Source organism: Patella vulgata, chromosome 1 (genome assembly GCF_932274485.2).
Source record: "Patella vulgata chromosome 1, xgPatVulg1.2, whole genome shotgun sequence".
Classification (NCBI taxonomy): domain Eukaryota; kingdom Metazoa; phylum Mollusca; class Gastropoda; family Patellidae; genus Patella; species Patella vulgata.
In genome coordinates, this window is record NC_065879.2 from 25648123 (window position 1) to 25665518 (window position 17396).

The window sequence follows — 17396 nt, forward strand, 5'->3', positions numbered from 1 at the left end:
GGGTGTTGGTATTATACGCTCTTTTGTCACTTACGTTTACAGAAAAATAATGGAAATTGATAAACATCGAAGCTAACATCACCCCAGTTGAATCTTAGCCCCATTGGATCACTGTTACCTATCTGTCTGCTTCGGGAGTTACGTAGGCCTACCAGTTACAGTACAAGAGTACACGCAGCTAACAAGAAGACGGAGTCGGTGAAGAGAGAGAGTTGACTCATATTTTTAGTCAAAAATTACAATGGTGATAACTTTGTTCAGAATAAAGTAATTTGACTGTAATTTTGAATATTTTCTTCTTTCATCATCTATTTTTGAACTGTTATAGCAAGAATGGCCAAATCTCTATTAAAGTCCCCCATAATGTATCTTTAATTTGAATCTAAAAGTATTTGCCCTTGCCAACTCAGTCTTCCATTCTGATTTAATCTTGGTTTTAACAATGCTGTTCAATTCATGAAGGGAGTCTGACACATGACTGCTCTTTGAATGGTGGCGGGGGGTTGGATGGCCGAATGGTTAGCACGCGCGCGCGTTTTCTCCGGGTCCTCCGGTTTCCTCCCACTGCTAAACCCCATTTCTCTCTCTCTTTCTCTCTTGAATGGTGAATGATGACAATAGTACGTGCGTGCGTGCGTTCCTAAGGTGATATCGTAGACAAGTGACAATAGTATACATTTAAGTGTCTATATACAATATCAGCGCTTTGACATTATTCCAATCACTCCAATTAAAATTGGATTGTTTTTCTTTGATGTGCTTCATCAATTTGATTAGCTTGTAACACGAGTGAGTATTCATGTACATAGGAATTAAACACTACTCAATTGACGATGTTTTGTTAAACATACATTATGCAAGAGCCAAATCTGTCTATTGCAGGTCTTTCTTTAGGCCTGCAATGTTATCTAAATTATTAATTAGACATTAATTAACCTATCCAGACCATAATCAACCCTAGATGGTTATGCTAGCCTGCGATCTTTAGTAGATTATGAGCCGATTTACTGCATAACTTTCCTTCAAGATTTAACGATTAAGTGGATAATCGAGACTATGATGTTTATCGCACTGACTTTAGTAATGATGCTCGAGGCTAGGCGGAAATTTCAACCGCTTAGCTCTCGGTTCATAGTGGATCAATTTGAATGAAATTTTCAGCAAATTGCCTTTACATTATCTAGTTTTTAACAATTATAGTGAGAACTGCCAACTCGTTATCGAATCTCCAATAATGTATCTTTAATTGATTTTCTTTGATGTGCTTGTTCATGATGAGAAATAACACGGGTGAGTACGCAACACTTTATTATTTCAAAGAAAATAGATGTATATTAAAACAAACACAATTATCAATTTATTAAAGCAACACTTTATTATTGGTCCGAAATCCGAGCAATCTTTTTGTTTGGTCCGAGTGGTCTTTTTTGTTGGTCCGAATTGGTCTTTTTTATTGGTCCGAGTGGTCTATCAAATAATAATTGGTCCGAGTGGTCTTTGTTTGGAGTTGTCAGAGACATTTTTTGAAACAAAAACGTTACGATTTTAAATTAAAATGACAATTTTGCATAAAGAACTGTATATTATCATGGACCTTATTATAAGGTCCATGACATTATCAAATACAGATATAAATTATTACCTCGTATTATATGAGTATAATGAGTTGAAATAATTATGGTGGATATGGATATTAGATGGATTTGGGTAAATCGTGCTACCGTAAATCGTAGGCTTATGTGTCAAAACATTACAGATATTTTTTAAAGAATAAAAAGCAACTTTAAACGGGTACCCACTTTTAACACCCAATCAATCAAACGTATGCATTCAAATTTTGTAGTTAATGGTTTGTTCCGGGTCGAGAGTTTAGATTACCAGTACGCTAATACTTGACAGCTATCACGTGACTTTGTAATGGTTTCCTTCCGAAGAGAAGGGCAGGGTTTTTGATGTGATAACTACAATTAGTCACCATATAGTATTGACACTGGAATGTTAGACTTGTAAAATGACGGTCTGGAGAAAAACAGACGCAAAGACCAAACTTTGTGTCGCCATTTATAATTATAATGGCGCCGGAGATCACAAACTTCAGTTGGATGTCGGAGATGCCGTCCAAATTATTGAAGAATGTGAAGAATGGTACAGAGGTTTTGCGATTAAAAACAAGCGATTACATGGAATTTTCCCAAAATCTTATGTCTGTGTCAAGGAATGTGTGTCAGAGATGCATGGAGGCATGGAAATTATCACGCCTAAAGAACCATTGGTGGCTCAAGAAATCTCATCGGTTTTAAAGGAATGGAATGACATTTGGAAAATGTTGTATGTCATACGAGGTAAAGACTTTGACCGTGTAAAAGACATGCTGACAGATCTGTTCGCATGGCGACAGAAAGCCCTCTCACGTAAACTAACAATAGATGAACTTGGAGCCTTACAACAACAGGTAACAATGAAAATAGACTATGGAAATGCTTTATTAAACCGTGATTTGGTAGTAAGGGACAATTTCGGAAATATGCTTAATTTAGATCATACAAGTATTATTGAAGTGTATCGTCGACATGTGACTGCTGCAGAAACTATTAAAAATATCAAATTAGAATCTTCAGGTATTGAAGTTGAAAGCGAATCAAAATTTGCCTGGCCAAGTACTTTTAATCTCTTTGTGATGTTACGAAACTTTGTTGTTAAGATCGGAGAAGATGCTGATATTTTAATGAATTTATATGACTCTAAGGAAGGAAAATTCATTAGTGAAAATTATATTGTAAAATGGACAAAGGAAGGAGTACCAAAAGACATTGATATGTTGAATAATTTTAAAGTTGTCTTCACTGATCTGGGAACAAAAGACAGACTTCGTGAAAAAGTATTTTTAGTTTTTCAAATCATTCGTATTGGGGTAATGGACACTAAAGCCCAAAATCCTAAAAATACACAGCGAATAAGAAGACCATTTGGAGTAGCAGCAATGGATATATCTGAACTAATTCAGGGGACAAAGGAATACAACGAAGATCAACAGCATTTTATTCCATTTCAACAATGTGGGGAAGAATTTATGGAAACGGTGACTAAAAAAGTAATTGTGGCAAAGGATATTAATCATAAGGGTCAGGGAATCTGGGTTTCGATGAAAGTGTTATCTGGGGACCTCAAGCAGGTGCAGGAGGACTATCCCCATGTCATTAGTCAAGGATGTACATTTGCACGCAAGATTGGTTTCCCAGAAGTTATCATGCCAGGGGATGTACGTAATGATATCTACATAACAATCATGAGTGGAGAATTTTACAAGAGTGCAACAAAGACGACTGATCGTAATGTAGAAGTTACTGTCTTGGTTTGTAATAGCCGAGGAGATGCTCTACAACAGGTCATTAGCCATGGTTGTGGTGACGAGATGTGCGGTGAATACAAGTCCATGGTCTACTATCATGAAGACAAACCAAAATGGCATGAAACACTCAAAGTCACCATCAGTTCTACTGAAGAAGAGTTTCGCGGGCTTCACCTTAAATTCCTATTCAAGCATAGATCATCAGCTGAAGCAAAGGACAGATCTGAAAAACCTTTTGCGATGTCTTACATCAGATTGATGAATGAAAATGGAACAACTATGGAGGATTGTGTTCATGAGCTTCTTGTGTACAAATTAGAGTGTAAGAAGCATGAAGATCGTGGATATTTGAATTTACCCACAAATAAAAAAGAGCTGGAGCATCGTTATGCCAATCATCCCTCGGGTAAGATTCATGTACAGTCAAAATCAGGAAGCATTGTATACAACAGTAAAGATAGTTTTACAATGGAAACGTATGTTTGCTCGACAAAGTTGACAAATAACCTGGATCTGCTCGGTTTATTGAAGTGGCAGGAAGTCTTATCTGACACAAAATCTCTCCAAAGACATTTAGAACATCTAATGAAAGAAGAAGGAGAAGAAATTGTTAAATTTTTACAAGATTTATTGGACTCTCTTTTTAACATCCTAATGCAGAACACAAATTCCGAACTTTGTGACAATCTGGTATTTGATGCACTTGTTTACATCATTGCTCTAATATCAGACAGAAAATATCATCAGTTTAGACCAGTTTTGGATGCTTACATTGATTCCAACTTCAGTTTTGCAATGGCCTACAACAAACTTATGGCCATTCTCAAGTATTATGTAGACAATGCTAATGAAAAATCAGATCATGAACAACCTCTTCTTCGAGCCATGAAATCCTTGGAGTACATTTTGAAGTTTGTGATTAAATCAAGACTACTCTTCGCCATGATTAATGAAGGCCGAGGAAAGCAACAGTTTGAGATGACACTTAAGCAGCTTCTGTTGTCCATAAATGGTATGATGATGTACACTAGTGACCAAACTCTCCTAGTCCAAGGTGCTGCTTTGAAGTACATCAGTTCTATAGTGGCAGATGTCATCACAGTTTTCGATCCAGTAGAACTTGCAACAATTATGGTCCAGTTTATCGCTAATGTTCCTAAAGATCGTCTTGCCAGACAAAAGATGAAATGTATCGATGATCTTATCCACACAGATTTGTTTAAAAGAGCTGAATGTCGCCAGGTGTTGATCAAAGCCATCTTTCAACACACAAAAGAAATGATGGAAAAGAATGTTGAGATAGAAGCATGTGTTGATGTTCTAAGTGATATCATGCATTGCCTTTATCTACCAGAAACAGGGATCCATGATAGTGATCTTACTATTGTCACAAAATCCATCTTAAGGACAGTCATACAGACAGTTATTGGAATGGATAGAAAGTCAACGGCTGTTGGAAAATGTGTGTCAGTTATGTTAAGTATTTTACGCCAGATGAGTGAAAATCACTACCTGAGTTATATTGAAAGCTTCCCAACAACCTTTGACCTCCTAGACTTTCTGATGGAAATTTTGATGGTGTTTCAGGACTTGTTTGGCCACAATGTCTTTCCCAGAGATTGGGTTGAAATGGTAATGATTCAGAATAGCATCATCTTACGAGCATTGCGATTCTTTGCCAATACAATCCATGATAAATTTTCAAATCCTTTCGAACAACAGTTGTGGAATAATTTCTTCCACTGTGCCAAAGACTTCTTGACTCAAGATGCCCTGCAACTGGAGCGATTCACCCAAACAAAAAGAAACAAAATAGTCACAAAATACAAAGATATGAGAAGAGAAGCAGGGTTTGAGATTCGATCCATGTGGTTTAATCTTGGTCCCAACAAAATTCACTTCATTCCTGATTTAGTTGGACCAATTCTAGAAGTCACGCTCATTCCAGAAACAGAGCTCAGGAAAGCGACTATACCAATCTTCTTTGACATGATGCAGTGTGAATTTGGGCAACCAATCCCCAAATCAAATCGAATCCAGGGGAATTTTAACTTTGTTGAAAATGAAATGATCACACAGCTGGATGTTTTAGTGGAAGAAGGACGGGGAGATCCAGAGTATCAAGAACTAATGTATGAAATCCTTTACAATAAGTGTGATGGACACTCAACCATGAGAGAGCAAGGCTTATCTTTTGTGGAAATGATTCAAAAGCTATTGCAACGACTGTTAGAATACAGGCTCATTATGAAGGATGAAGTTAAGGAACATCGTATGAGCTGCATTGTCAACCTGTTGGATTTCTATCATGCCATCAACAGACAAGAAATGTATATCCGCTACCTTCACAAGTTACACGATTTACACATGGAATGCGACAACTTCACAGAAGCTGGTTACACACTCATCCTGTATGCCAAACTGTTGAACTGGTCCGAAGAACAACTGCCACCCATGTTGCACAATAACAAATACCCAGAAGCCATAACACACCGAGAGCTAAAGGAATACCTGTATTATGACATCATATCCTGTTTTGATAAAGGTAAAATGTGGGAAAAGGGCATTGAACTTTGTAAGGAACTGACTCAGCTATATGAAAAAGAACTCTTCGATTATATGAGTCTGAGCAAAACTCATAAACGTCTTGCTGAACTCTTTGACAATATCATGAGACAGATGCGACCAGAGCCAGAATATTTTAGGGTTGGTTACTACGGTTGGGGTTTTCCCTCATTTTTACAAAATAAGGCCTTTATATACAGAGGTAAAGAGTATGAAAGGCTGGTGGACTTCAATGCCAGAATGCAAATTCTCTTTCCTAATGCTGAGCTGATGAAGACTCTTGATCCTCCTACTGATGAAATTAAAGAATCTCCCAGACAGCATCTGCAGATAAATGCTGTCAGTCCAATCATGGAGTTAAAGGAACCTTTCAAAAATAAACAAGTTGGGGAACAAATCCTGAAATATTACATGGTCAATGAAGTCCAAAAATTCACCTATTCTAGAAAATCTGACGAAAGCCCAAATGATGTCACCAAGATGTGGCTAGAGAGAACCAACCTGGTGACGTCTTATCCTCTACCTGGTATTGTTGGATGGTACCCAGTTGTTTCAATGAGCACATTTGCAGTCAGCCCTCTAGAAAGTGCCATTGAGACACTAGAAAACAAAAACAAGAAGATTTTATCAATGATAGAACAGCATCGCCTTGATCCAAATCTTCGTGTCGATCCATTAGGGATGTTGCTGAATGGTGTTGTTGATCCAGCAGTAAATGGTGGAATCTCTATGTACAAAGTTTTTTATAATGGAGAATATCTGTTACACAGTGAATGCCAGCATGACAGTGAACTGATAGAGAAGTTAAAACAGCTCACTCTTCAGCAAGTAACATTACTAAGGGATGCTTTAATGATTCATCGAAGGAAGGCTCCTGAAAACTTGAAACCATTTCACACCCACATGGAACAAAGATTTGCTGAAATGTGCAATATAATTGAAAAAGAATATGGCATTAAGGTCGCTGACAAAGGATTTGCTAGTGCATCATTAAGAAGAAACCAATCCCTTCCTAACACAGCTATAGGCAGGACTAGCGGTTATTATCCAAGCACATCATCTTCCTCATCTTCTGACATCAACTCCTTAACCCCAAACAAATACCCTTCAGGTCACAGGACACAATCTGTTTGGGTACGACCAGACAAAACGTCTGTGTCACCAGGAAAAACAAGTCTGCAATCCAAAATGGGTAACATTATCAAGAGAGCTTCTGCAGTGGCAGACTCTATTACAGATAATCGCACCTCACTGGAACAACCTATAGAACTGAGCGAACAACTTGTGACAAGAAGACCACCTAGACCAGAATCAGATAAAAATAGTCGTCCTGTAAGTAATCAATTCAGGAGTGATAATTTGAGTACAAGTTCTTTAAGTCTTGCCTCAAACACAACAGCTACATCAGATACTAGTGATGCATTCTCATCAGATGAACCTCCACCACTTCCTGAAAAGTCGGCTTATGCAGATTATACTAATACTGTTGATGTGGATCCTCAAACTTTGCCACGCAGACCTTCAGCAACACCATCTATCAAAAATAAACCCCAACCACCCTTACCTGAGGCCGACAGGCCTCCCCCAGTGCCAAAGAAGCCTCATTGATAGGCCAAATGATCTTTTATTGTTTTGAATCATGACATTTTATGCTGCTATAACGATTAAATGCTGAATATATGTGTATGACTAGAATAACCAGTGAAAGAGATCTGAATAATATTCCACTTAATTTAGTATTTTAAGAATTAAGATCGGTTCAGCATCAACCAGAACTAGCTTTCACAAGATAAAGCAACAACGAAAGTTCTCGGCAACTGGAAAGACTTTGGGTTTTTATTGATCAATTTGTTTGTGTTGTTTTGTTTTTTTAAAGACACTTAGGACATTGTTTTACCAGTTTTTAAAAGAAAGTGTATTGTGCTTTAGTCAACAGTCAGAACACACGAATTTAGTATTATTGTGGACACTGAAATTATTTTAGTACTAGTAGTTGAGAATAGTAGTGTTTTTTATATATGGGTAACAAATTTAATTGGATACACATATATTGCTGAATAATTAGAAATAACTTTGCTGAAACAGGTGCTATTATTTGTGTTTCAAGCAGAAAATGTGGCATTGAATAGGGAACCTTAACTGTAATGTGCTGTATCAACTAGTGAAAAAAGAATGATTATTTTGATCAGACTGCATAAAAGTTGGACCTCAAATTACTTTCCTAAATCAATTAAACAAAGTACAAGTTTGATGTGCTAGTCTTGAGTTTAAATCAAACAAGAAACTATAAGAGAAAAGAATATGAAATTTGATCTTAAAAATATGTATTTAATTATAAATTAAACCCTACCAAATTGTACATATTGCCAAAATGTTCTTGGTTCATTTCTTAAAGCAATTTTATTTTAATTTTTTAAGTGAGTTAAATATCAGATGTATTTTATCTTGAATAGTTTATGGAAGTGCTTTTTATACGCCCACATTTTCATGTGGACGTATATTGTCGTCGCCCTTGTCTGTCAGGATGTCCGTCTGTCTGAAAAAATTTTGTGAACACTCTACAGGTCACAATTTTTATCCGATTTTGACAAAACTTGACATACTGTATAGGTCAATCTACCAAAGATCTTGGTCGCTTTCGATAGTGGCATGTATCCGACCATAACTTCATGGATTGTACGAAAAGTGAAATGTTTAGCTTCACAATTTTCATCTGATTTTGATGAAACTGGAAATGCATGTTTATAACCCAAAGATCCAGGATTCTTTCGATATTAGTGCATATCAGATCGTAACTTTCTGAATTATGACCCTTGAGGTCACAATTATTATACAATTTAAAAAAAACGTTTGAATATTTCACCGTAACGCTGCAATGTTGGTTGAGTTGAAATTTTGCAATTATCAGACAAAAACTGCCGGACAAAATGGACGCCCCTCGTATGCAAATAGTGTAAACATATGGTATATCAAGGTTGTCGACCCTCTAGATGTCACAATTTCGATCCGATTTTGATAAAACTTGAAATACATGTTTATAACCCAAAGATCTTGGTTACTTTTAAAATTTGCACATATCGGATCGTAACTTCTTGAATTATGACCCTAGAGGTCACAATTTTTATCTGATTTGAAAAAACCTGTGACTATATCACTGTTACACCCTGATGATGGTTGAGTTCAAATTTCGTGAAAATCTGACCAAAACTGCAAGACAAAATGGCCAACCCTCGTACACAAATAGTGTAAAAATATTGGTATGTCAAGGTTGTGGAACCACTGGAAGCCACAATTTTTGTCTGATTTTGATGAAAATTTAAATTTATGTTTATATCACAAAGATCTTGATTCCTTTGGATAGTCACGCATATCCGAGCATAACTTCCTGGATTATTGTCCCTAATTGTTCGAAAAATTGCATTTTTATACGACCACATTTCAATTGTCGTCGCCCCCGTCCGTCCTTCCGGCTTCCACCAGCAATTGTGGATGCTCTAGAGGCTAAAGTTAATATCCGATTGACTTTAAATTTATACACAGTGTTTAAGGTCATGAGATGAAGAAGCCTATTGATTTTCAGCTATTTCCGATAATTTAGCCAGAGTTAAAGCCCTTGATCACTTCAAAATCTCTTGTGGATGCTCTAGAGGCTAAAGTTAATATCCAATTGACTTTAAATTTATACGCAGTGTTTGAGGTCATGAGACGAAGAATTCTGTTGATTTTCAGATTTCCGATAATTACTGCCAAAGTTATGGCCCTTGATCACTTTGAAAAATCTTGTGATGCTCTGGAGGCTAAAGTTATCATCCGATTGACTTCAGATTGATTCACAGAGTTAAGGTCTTGAGACGAACAAGTATATCGCGTTTCAATGAAATTTGATAACTTGAACAGCTAAATCCATGATATTAAATGTTTCGTGTACTAAATGTTAGCATACTACGGATTTTCTGAATTACTTAATGAGTTGTTACTTTTAATCAGATTTTAGTGTATTATAAATGTTTCATTACCGAAAAAAGTAAAAATATGTGACAACTCTTGTTGACTGCCCTGACAATTTAGCTGCTGTGGGCGTATGTTTCGTTGCCTGGCAACCTATCTTTAGCTTGTGGACCCCTAGAAGTCACAATTTTTATCCAATTTCAAAAAAAATTTAAATTTATTACCGTTACATCCTAATGACGGGTGGGTTCTAATTTCATGAAAATCGGACCAAAATGGCGGCTCCTTGTGTACACAAATACTGTAAAAGTATGTCATACCAAGGTTTTTCGACTCTCTGGAAGTCACAATTGTTATCAGATTGTGATGAAACTTAAAATGTATGTTTATGTCCCAAAGATCTTGGTTCCTTTTGCTATTTGCGCATATCAGAGCGTAACTTCCAGGATTACAGCCCATGATTGTACAATTCTCTAGAGGTCGCAATTTTTTATTCAATTTTAAAAACGTTTAAATATATCACCATTCCACCATAATGAAGGTTGAATTCGAATTTTGGGAAAATCGAAATGAAACTACTCGATAAAATGGCCGCTCTTTGTATGCAAATTGTGTAAAAGTATGTAATATGAAGGTTGTCACAATTTATTTTCAATTTTGATGGAACTGAAAATATATCTTTATATCGCAAAGATCTCAGTCACTTTCGATATTTACGCATGTCAGACCATATCTTTCTGGATTAAGGCCCCTAATTGGACTAAAAATCGCTTTTGTGTTTAGCTTGTTCTCTATCCATCTCTTACAAAATGTGGGAGTATCTTGCCCGGCAACCGCTGGTTTATCATCTTTGCTTAACCATAGACCATAACATATCATTAATAGTATACAAACAGAACATTATTAACATCCAGTTACCTGGTCTTTTATACGCCCACATTTTCATGTGTATAGCCCCAGATTGTACGAAAAAAATCAGGATTTAGCTTGTGGGGCCTTCAGAGGTCACAATATCTATCCAAATGTAAAAATCATTTAATATATCACTGTTATAACCTAACGACGTTTGAGTTCAAATTTCTTGAAAATTGGACCGAAACTGCCTGACATTTTGTATGCCGACCCTTGTATGCAGATAGTGTAACGTTATGTAATACTAAGTTGTGGACCCTCTAGAGGTGACAATTTTTATCCAATTTTGATGAAACTTAAAATTTGTGTTTATATTCCAAAGATCTTGGTTCCTTTCGATATTCGCGCATATTGGACTGTAACTTCCTGGATTATGGCCTTTGATTGTATGAAACAATCGTGATATTAGCTTTTGGACCCTTCAGAGGTCACAATTTCTATCCAATTGTAAAAATCGTTTAAATATATTATTGTTACACCCTAATGATGTGTGGGTTCAAATTTCGGAAAAACCAAAATAAAACTGCCAGTTTCTTGTACGCTAAAATTATAGTGTAAAATTATGTAATACGCTGGTTGTGGAGCTACTAGAGGTCACAATTTTTGTCCGATTTTCATTAAAGATCTCATTTCCTTTCGATATTCATGCATTTCAGACCATAAATTCCTGGATTCTAACCCCTGATGGTATGAAAAATCTCTTGCAAAATGGGCGTATCTTGCACGGCAACTGCTGGTTTAATTTGGCTGGTGAACTATTCGTATAGTAATGATACGTTACATTCTTTCTCAGATAAAAAATTTAAGTTGTTTAAAATACCCTTGTTTTTCACAAAATACATTTGAAACATTTTAATTTCTTAAACAGTAGAGGTATTTTTGATAGCCTGTACATTTAGAAATTCTTTGTTTGAATAAATGGAGTGAGGGTGTCATTTGTACATTTTATGTTTAATGTATCTGATCAGTGCATTAACTGTATCTGATCAGTGCATTAACTGTATCAGATCAGTGCATTAACTGTATCAGATCAGTTCTACTGCATAATACTGCCAGGATTATCTTTGTCTTATTGCTTATTAAATGATAATCCATTGCCTACTTGATATTTATTGTCCCCCACCTTTCGAAGAAAGCAGGGCACTATTAAAATGGGTTTGCCCGTCCGTCTGTCTGTCCGTCACACTTTTTGGGACACAATAACTCTCTTTCTAATTGAGCTAGAATGTTCAAACTTGGTGTAGGTGTTTATTAGGTCAATGCCTTGATGGAGTTCGAAGATGAGCATTTTCTGCTTAGGGTAAGCAGAGATAAGCAATTTGATTGGTTGATGCTTTGGGACACGATAACTTTAGTTCTAAGTAAGTGAGAGTGATGAAACTTGGTGTATAGTTTCATTACATCAATACCTTGACTAAGTTCGATAATGAGCATTTTCTGCTCAGGGTAAGCAGAGCGATAAGCAATTTGATTGGCCGAGACTTTGGAACACAATAAGAATGTTCAAACTTGGTGTAGGCTTGATGGTGTTAGATGATGAACATTGTATGCTTACAGTAAGCAGAGATAAGCAATCTGATTGGTTGATGCTTTGGGGCACGATAACTTTGGTTATAATGAAGTGAGAGCGATGAAACTCTGAATATAGATTCATTATATCATTACCTTGACTAAGTTCAATGGTGAGAATTTTCTGCTTAGGCTAAGCAGCGATAAGCAATTTGATTGGTCAAGACTTTGCAAAATAACAACTCTGCTTTTAATTGAGGTAGAATGTTTAAACTTGATGTAGATGTTCATTAGGTGAATGTCTTGACTGAGTTCAATGATTAACATTTCGAGCTGAAGCTAAGCAGAGCTAATCGATTTCATTTGTGCTATTAATTAATATGTGTCATCTATTTATTTTGGGATTTCGGCGGGGGACATCAGCCCCACTGTTGGCTTGTTAGTATCAGTTTCTTAGAAATGAAGGAATATTTTATCAGTTTTTAGTTGAATCAACAAGACCTTATTTTGGTCAAAACATATGCTATACTGACTAAAATTAGCTAAAATATCAGATAGTGTGCAAGTTTGTTTGTTACCTTATTTAAGGTAATATGGCTGATCTATATAGTTTTTTTAATAGCAAAAATGGTCAATGAAAGCATTGTAGTTGTTTGAAATTGTGTTATTTTAGTTTTACGAACCAATTATTTTATGTGTAGATTAGATTAAATGTAGTTGTTCAATGATATACAATAATATGTAGTTTAATATTTATTATTATGTGTAGTATATTAGATTTAAGGAAGAAACATTTTGTTGTCTTGTTATGGAAACAATTTTTGTCACGGGCAAATCGGCTTATGTCTTACCCAATGACCATCTGTAAATTTTTTTTTACATTTTCTGCTTTTGCAAAACTGACATGGATTTGAATCCAAAATTTGTGGGTATAGTTTTCAGAGATATTTTTAAAAATTTGTTCAAATAAATTTACTGTGTAGAGATTTTTGCATTATCTAGATTTGAACATTATGACATATGTAGTTTGAGAAATTATTAATATTGATAGAACTTGAATTCCAAGGTATTATTGAGGAATGTTTTAGAAAATTATAATTAACTCTATTTATTATCTAATCATGTATAATAGTTTCAAATTATGAAAGATTATAGTAATATTTTATTGGTTTTAGTACAAGTTTTATTAATACTTTATATGAAATTGCTTTCACAGAATATGTTATTAACAGAATGCGTTAGTCACAGAATATGTTATTCACAGGGAGAATCTGATAAGATGAATATTTGGGTTAAATCAGTTTTTTCTGTATTTTTTTAGGATTTTATATATATCTAATAAAACAAAGGTTTTCACTATGGACATGTCACAGATTTATATATTATATGATATACTTGCTGAATTTCAAATCATTAGATAGAAAGGAAGAAAACTGTAAAATGTTCTTGATTGTGGGCTGACATCGATCTTGATGGTCCTAATTACACCAGAGAAGTATATGTTTCTCAGAAGATAGTCACTATTGCAGGTTTTAAAAAGTATAGCATGAATATGCTAAGCCTGTTAAGGATTAGTTCCTTTCTGTTAGAAATGGATAAGCTTTAAGGTCAATTAAATAAAATACCAACTGTATTCACTAGCAAAGCCTTTAATTTGTTTATTCATGGAAACTATTAACAACCTGAAAACAAAATTAAATTATTTCCTCTTTCAATTCGTTATATTGGTTTTATTCATTATGTCAGAGTTTTAATTTAATTTCCCCACAATTCTTTGTTGAGCAGTTAATTAATTTCCTTTGTAGATGAATCCCAGGGAATCTGAATTACAGAGACTCGAATTTATGATCTTAGTAGTATAGCTTTATTTATAGTGAAAGATATACCACCACGAATTTAATTTCAAGTACCTGTGACATGAATTATTGTTACCAAACATATTTTGTACACGACGAATAAAACTGATCATGGTTGTGAACAGATCTTTCTCTGACGTAAACAGGGAAAATAGAAATTCAAGTACTGCTATTTCAGTCATATAACTATTTTGTAATATAAAATTCTGAATATGTGGGTTAAATGGGCAACACATACTTTTTTTATAGGATTGTCTAGTAGTGATTGAGCAGTTTAATAACGATTAATATTTTAATGAATTTTCTGTTGTACAATACATTTTGAGTCAAATTATAAGGACCATTTGTTTATATATCTTGTGAGCAATAAGAAACTAACAGTAACATGCCAAGATGTAAGTCAAAATTAAGACCGTAAGACTGTACTTAGCCATTTGGAGTTTACATTAGTTTATTCAATTTATACCACCATCCTTAATGGTATACAACTTTTAAAAAAAAATTATGAAACAAATGCAAATGCATTAATCAATATTGAATTATATTGACTATTGTAATGCTGTTGTACAGTGAAACAGCGTATATTTTTGACAAATGAATTTGTAGCCTGCAATGTTTGATTTTTAATCTTCCACGGACAAGAGAAAAATAATCTGCTGTTGTGCGTCAAAAAAAGATCTGTATTATGAGTGGCTTAATCGTGGTATTATCAAATAGAATGTTGTATTAAATTCCATATATTTATCAAAACATTATCTATACCAGTTATTTTGATAAAAATCCATATTTTTCTTATCTTTTATTGAAAGAAAACACAAATTATTCATATACACTTTAATTAATATACTGAAATTATTATTCAACATTTAAGACTTGGAAAGATATTTTCATAACAATTATAATTATCAAATGAAGATTGTAACTTTTTTCTAATTATCAAAATATAGAAGAACTTATTTTGATTAGCCATCACTTTATATTTGAAAGAATAAATTAAATCTTACTAGTCTGACAAACTATAAGTATATGTAGTTTCATATTTGCTTGATAAATCTGCACAAAAGATAGCAAGATTAGTAGAACCCTGCCAGATAAAATTTATAAACAGATTTTATTGTTTCGCATTTCCAAGTCTTGGGATATATATATAACATATAATAAGTTACAAAGCTAGTATATATATATATACACTAAGTATATAAAAAGTTCCTAACAATAAAATTGTTGATTCAAAACTAAATCTACAGGTGAACCTTTATATAATTTATATATCTAAGTGCATGAATATGTACTATAAACATGTTATTAATATTATACATTTATTACAATATTTTCAACGAACAGCTGAATGTATGTGAATAAATATATTTAAAATACAGATGTGACGTCACCCTTTGATGTTGGCGTACCATTATTTCAAATAATCGTACGGGCAACTTGCCAATCGTACCTTGTCAAATATTAGACTCGAGTGACGTATTTCACTGTAAACGCACGTGCGGGGTGTCTGTATTTTAAGATGTTTAATGGTCTCGAGCTGAGACATTGCGTAATATATTGTAAAAACACTCGGACCTGACGGTCCTCTTGTTGTTACAATATATTACTTAATGTCTCGCTCTCGACCATTAAACAATACGTAATTCACCATGGTTTTTTTCTATTGTGCTTATAAATTTAGAGTGTGGTGAAGGAGGTAGGGTACATGCACGGACCCAGAAATTTTTAGAGGTGGGATCCAACTGTATACTATGTGAGAAAATTATTTTTTTACTTTGCTCCGGACCCAATTGCTGCGGGGTTAGCACGTGCGCGCTGTATCCTAAAGTCTGTCATTGAGTCAACTGGCATGGTTTCGAATCCCTGGTTGTACAGGACAAGGAGTAGGGTCGCCTGTCCAACCTCGTGGGTTTTGTCCGGGTCCTCTGGTTTCCTCCCATTGCTAAAGACCCCTACACGCAAGCGAATTATTGAAATAAAATTAAACCATATGTTAGTCCCGAAATGACCTAGTTTGTGTTGAGTAGACATTAAACCCAATTTCTCTCTCTCTTGCCCCTACCCCACCTTTCACCCGCCTCATTGATTGTCCTTAAGGTATTCTTCGTCTGTCCAAAACACCTTTGCAAGGCCCCAATGCTTTATGTCGGATCAGACAGTATGCATCAATTGAATGATAGATCAGCAGATCAACTGAAACAGCCAGGTGGAATAAACTTGATGTGCAAACCGTAATATTTTTTCCATGGCATCTAAAACTGCTTATTTCCAATACTTTATGTCAGAACAGACAGCATGCATCAATTAAATGATAACTCAATAGATCAACTGAAACAGCCCGGTGGAATAAACTTAATGCGCAAACAATAATATCGTTTCCATATCCCTTAAAACTGTTCATTTCGTATGGACTTTCCCATTTTCTGTGGCCACCACGTACTGTAGACCACTTGTTTCCCTCATATAGAACTATGACCCCACTCAATGATGTATGCAGCTAAACATGGTTACCGGTAATGTATATTCCCCACTTTTTGCTTTAACCGGACATTTAAGACCACTTCATATTACTTTAAACTAAATACCCATCATATACTATTCAAAAAAAGTAGGGGATATTTGATTTTGGGGGCATAATACTAAAATATGCAAATGACTACGAAAAAAGTCACTATAGAACCTAACAGAAGAAACATTTCCAGTTACATGTGACGCCCAAACGCACCAATAGCTACCGCATGGAATGCAGGTGATGCTTGGGATCATCATGGGGGTCCAACCCAAGATTTGCACGACTCTGACTTTGAATGTTACAGTCATTGTGGCATTGAATTCCAGGGTGGAAACATCAGTTTAATTGTTTTAGTGACCAGAAAACAAATTTTAATATGCGTCGGCTTACCCAAAATGAAAGGTTACGTGCCCTTGGCATGCTACAGATCGGCACAACACAAGCGGTTGTGGCGCGGACGATGAATGTTTCTCAGTCTGTCATAAGCAGGCTATGGTCAGATACCGTGATACACAATCTGTACAGAAAAGACCACGCTCAGGTCGACCAAGGGCGACAACTCAAGCCCAGGATCGATTTATCCGTACCTTGGCCTTGAGAAATCGTGTCATCACAGCAAATCAGATCAGCGCTCGTCTTCAAACAGACACTGGTGTGAGAGTGAGTGGCCAGACGATTCGGAATCGACTGCATAGGGGTCACCTTCGCGCCCGACGTCCTCGCGTGATCCCTTGTTTGAGAGATC

At 35.4% G+C, this 17396-nt stretch overlaps 1 protein-coding gene across 1 annotated transcript; it reads left to right on the forward strand.

The window, feature by feature from the left end:
- The first annotated feature begins 1922 nt into the window (after nt 1-1922).
- Nucleotides 1923-15510, forward strand: LOC126808812 (dedicator of cytokinesis protein 1). The gene has a single exon (XM_050533785.2). The coding sequence runs from the start codon at nt 2012-2014 to the stop codon at nt 7520-7522; it is 5511 nt and encodes a 1836-aa protein (XP_050389742.1). The 5' UTR covers nt 1923-2011; the 3' UTR covers nt 7523-15510.
- Nucleotides 15511-17396: the final 1886 nt, after the last annotated feature.